At 36.7% G+C, this 3,385-nt stretch overlaps 1 protein-coding gene across 2 annotated transcripts in view; it reads right to left on the reverse strand.

Annotated features, from left to right (window-relative positions):
• Positions 1-357: 357 nt before the first annotated feature.
• LOC107719756 (eukaryotic translation initiation factor 4E-1B) overlaps positions 358-3,385 on the reverse strand; it is an 11,144-nt gene continuing 8,116 nt past the window's right edge. For both annotated transcript variants that reach the window (XM_016527253.1, XM_016527254.1), the window contains exons 4-7: positions 2,155-2,218; positions 1,804-1,917; positions 1,507-1,646; positions 358-698 (exon numbers count right to left, since the gene is read on the reverse strand). In XM_016527253.1, the coding sequence (XP_016382739.1) occupies positions 584-698; positions 1,507-1,646; positions 1,804-1,917; positions 2,155-2,218 (433 nt within the window). In that variant the 3' untranslated portion in view covers positions 358-583. The remainder of the gene's footprint in view (positions 699-1,506; positions 1,647-1,803; positions 1,918-2,154; positions 2,219-3,385) is intronic.

Consider the following 3,385-nt stretch of genomic DNA (forward strand, 5'->3'; position numbering starts at 1 on the left):
GAACAAAATGACAGAAAATTGAGAGATATTTAAGATACCTAAAGGAGAGATTTCTTTATTTCTAATAAATCACACAAGATGCTGTCTGGGACATTCACAAATTATGCTGGATAACATGTAATGGATCATCAGGTTTTTGCACTAATCTGTGGTGTCCATGTCAGCTCAAGTGCTGCTGCCATTAAGTAAATCTACAGTATCTATACAAGTGGATTCTTTGAAAGGCAGTTCAGTATGTCTTTTAAGACTTGTTTAACTTCAATTAGGAAAGGAAAGGACTTCAAAGGAAAGCCAAAGTATTTTTACACATGCATGAAGCCACAGAAACATTTGCAAAAGTAGTTTGTTTTAATTTTCAAAAAAAAAAAAAGGTCTTAGCAGTTTAGACATCCCTTCAATAGCACAAAAAGTACAACTCAAAACAAGTTCAACATTTACAAAGTCTTGCATATTATCAAGGTGAATTTAAATGTCACAAGTTACAGCCACACATATAAAGTAACAAAAAATATGAATACAAGATTATTCTTTTACCAATATAAACATTCAGGCCTCTGCAACAGCATCAAACTAAAGCCCACTTTTAAACAACAAACTTGTTTTTGGTTATGGAGTTGCTTTTAGTCGCAGTGTCTGCATGGGCTTGATATCCAATGACAAGTTTCTGCGGAAGCCCGAGACTTTCTTTATACTTCTTACTGAAAGGGAAGTAATATGAGGAAAGTGAACAACTTCTTGAAATCCTAAACGACTTTGGAATATCACCAAAAAACCCAGTGTGTTTATCTTTTCAAAATACCACCAAATCACACCTCTTTTGTCTCAGACCATTGGCTGCCGATTGTTGCCCACATTAAGTTCAAGGTACTGATGCTTTTCGGGAGAACAGCCAAGAAATCTGCACTCTTCTACCTACAATGCTTACTCCTGATTTCTGTGGTCTGAAAGTATATGCCCTAAGCAAAAACAAACCCTAATCTGCTCTGACTGTTAAACAATTTCAGAATAAAACTTTTAGATTTAGTAGAAAACAAATGTGTTCACTGCATAGATTCAGTCCACTGAGAATCTTGTAGTTGTACAATATATCCTAGCAGCAGAGGACTGCAGACCGCTCCCCATCCATCTAATATGATTGATAATTAGCTTCATTAGGTTGCTAGGCACAAATTCCTGTTCCATGATCATTAATGTTTACAGCACCATGAGTGGTCAAATGCTTACATCTGGCTCTGCCTGACATTATTCAAAAGATGTTCAAATCTATAAAATCAAACACACACACACACACCCACCCATGTAACATAACATAATACTAAATAATATAACTGAGCATCTTTTGAACAAATTCAGGCAGAGCAAAATGTAAGCAATCACAGAATCTGAAGTTCAGCAAAGCATCTAAAACACAACATACTTTTTAAAGTTTAGTACAGCTTAATTTGCAAAAAAGAGCATGTTGGCCAGCTAATGCTTATGTTTGAATAAAACTCAAAGCATGCTTACCCAATGTGTGTCACTGTCTCACAGTTCTCAGCATTGGAGGTCCAGATGGCAATTTTGTCCCCTTTGGCACGAATATTGATTACACTTCCACAGACATCCCGACTGAAGGAGCCAAAGCCCTCTCCAATAAGACACAACAGCTGCCACATGAACAAACATGTATTCAGATTAATCTTTCTTTTGCTGTAATTTAAGCAACTTCCTTTACATGATACAATGAGAATGATGTGAATCACAACAGACAAAACTAATTAAATCCAAAGGTTAAATAAAGCAAGCAAGTATATTTTCTCTTACCGTTTCCAGCCAAAAATGGTCAAGTTCTGTGTGTCTATGCTGCTTGGCTAGAGTAATCAACCAGCGGCCTCCACATTTATTACTCCTGTCTTCCCACATGGGCTCAATGCCATCCTGTAAAGCAACAAAGAAAATGCTTTACAAAGAGTCAATATATAAGTGTAATATGAATTATTCATAGGCTAATTACAGTTTTTGATGATTTAATCTATTTCAACACAGCCCTAGCACATTAACAGAGATAAATTTACACAGCTATGTGGACGGTCAACAATACTTTAGTCATTAAAAGGACAGTCATACACAATATAAATAAATAAAAAAATAGGCAGAAAGTTAAGCCCTGTTCACCTTGAACATAGAGTAGTCACAGCCAGAGGAGAGTTTGCTTGGCGGCTGTATGTTGTTGTTTAATCTGAAACAGTTGAAAGTGAACCAGAAAAACATATTTTGAAGATGAAATTGACAAATACTGTAATATTTAGAGAAATGTAAAAACAAATGTCTGTCAAGTATAAAATTTATGAGGCCTTCCAGTGAAGAAACTAGTGACTGATGATTTTTGCAAGTCACCAGGAGCCTCATTTATCAACAGTGCGTACGCACAGATGTGTGCGTAATGAATGCGTAAGAACAGTTTCACGCAAAGTGTGGGATCTACCAACTTGTACTTATACGTAGAAATGTGTGTAAATATAAGCACACCTCTTATCATGCTTACGCAGAGAACCTAGTGGTAGAATATCGACACTACACATAAAAAGCATTTAAGAGTGTCACAGTATGCATTAAGCAATCCTATACGTCCTGTGTTTCCTTTAATTATAAAACACTCAATTTACGTAGAAATGTAAATATAAGCACACCTCTTATCATGCTTACGCAGAGAACCTAGTGGTAGAATATCGACACTACACATAAAAAGCATTTAAGAGTGTCACAGTATGCATTAAGCAATCCTATACGTCCTGTGTTTCCTTTAATTATAAAACACTCAATTTATCATCTGTCTGGTTTTAAACAGACAATTTGCGTAATTGGTGTCAAACCCTATAAGGCAGCTTTGACAAATGTTTGTCTCAGACTGTGCAATGGCTTATCTTGCGTTATTTGAAGACGTTATTGGAAGACTTGGCAAACAACACGCTCTGCAGAGAACGCATTTTCAAAGACTGCACTGAGAGTGAGAGCACAGAATGGCTTCTCAGTCGGTACCGCTTTCTTTGCCATGATTTCGGTGAGGACACATACATTCACGTGATTTATAAAGGGAGGTGTTGTCACCATATATGGTTCATTGGAGGCGTTTCCAAATGCAAATGACCGTGAATGAGCATGTTACTTACGCACAAGTAATTACGCATTGATTTATCAACAATGATTGCTTACTCATGTGCGTAAGAACTGCGTGCGCACGTTTGATAAATACGGATTTTCTTGTACTTAGGCACATTCTAAATTTCATTCGTAGGACTAAATATAGAACATTTTCTACTCACTGTTGATAAATGAGGGCCCAGGATCCTAAATTTCCTACTGCCATTCGTCATCACGATATTCTGTGGTCACCATGCTGAACTGT

This window comes from Sinocyclocheilus rhinocerous, unplaced genomic scaffold, assembly GCF_001515625.1.
Source record: "Sinocyclocheilus rhinocerous isolate Xijiao unplaced genomic scaffold, SAMN03320098_v1.1 scaffold571, whole genome shotgun sequence".
Lineage (NCBI taxonomy): Eukaryota > Metazoa > Chordata > Actinopteri > Cypriniformes > Cyprinidae > Sinocyclocheilus > Sinocyclocheilus rhinocerous.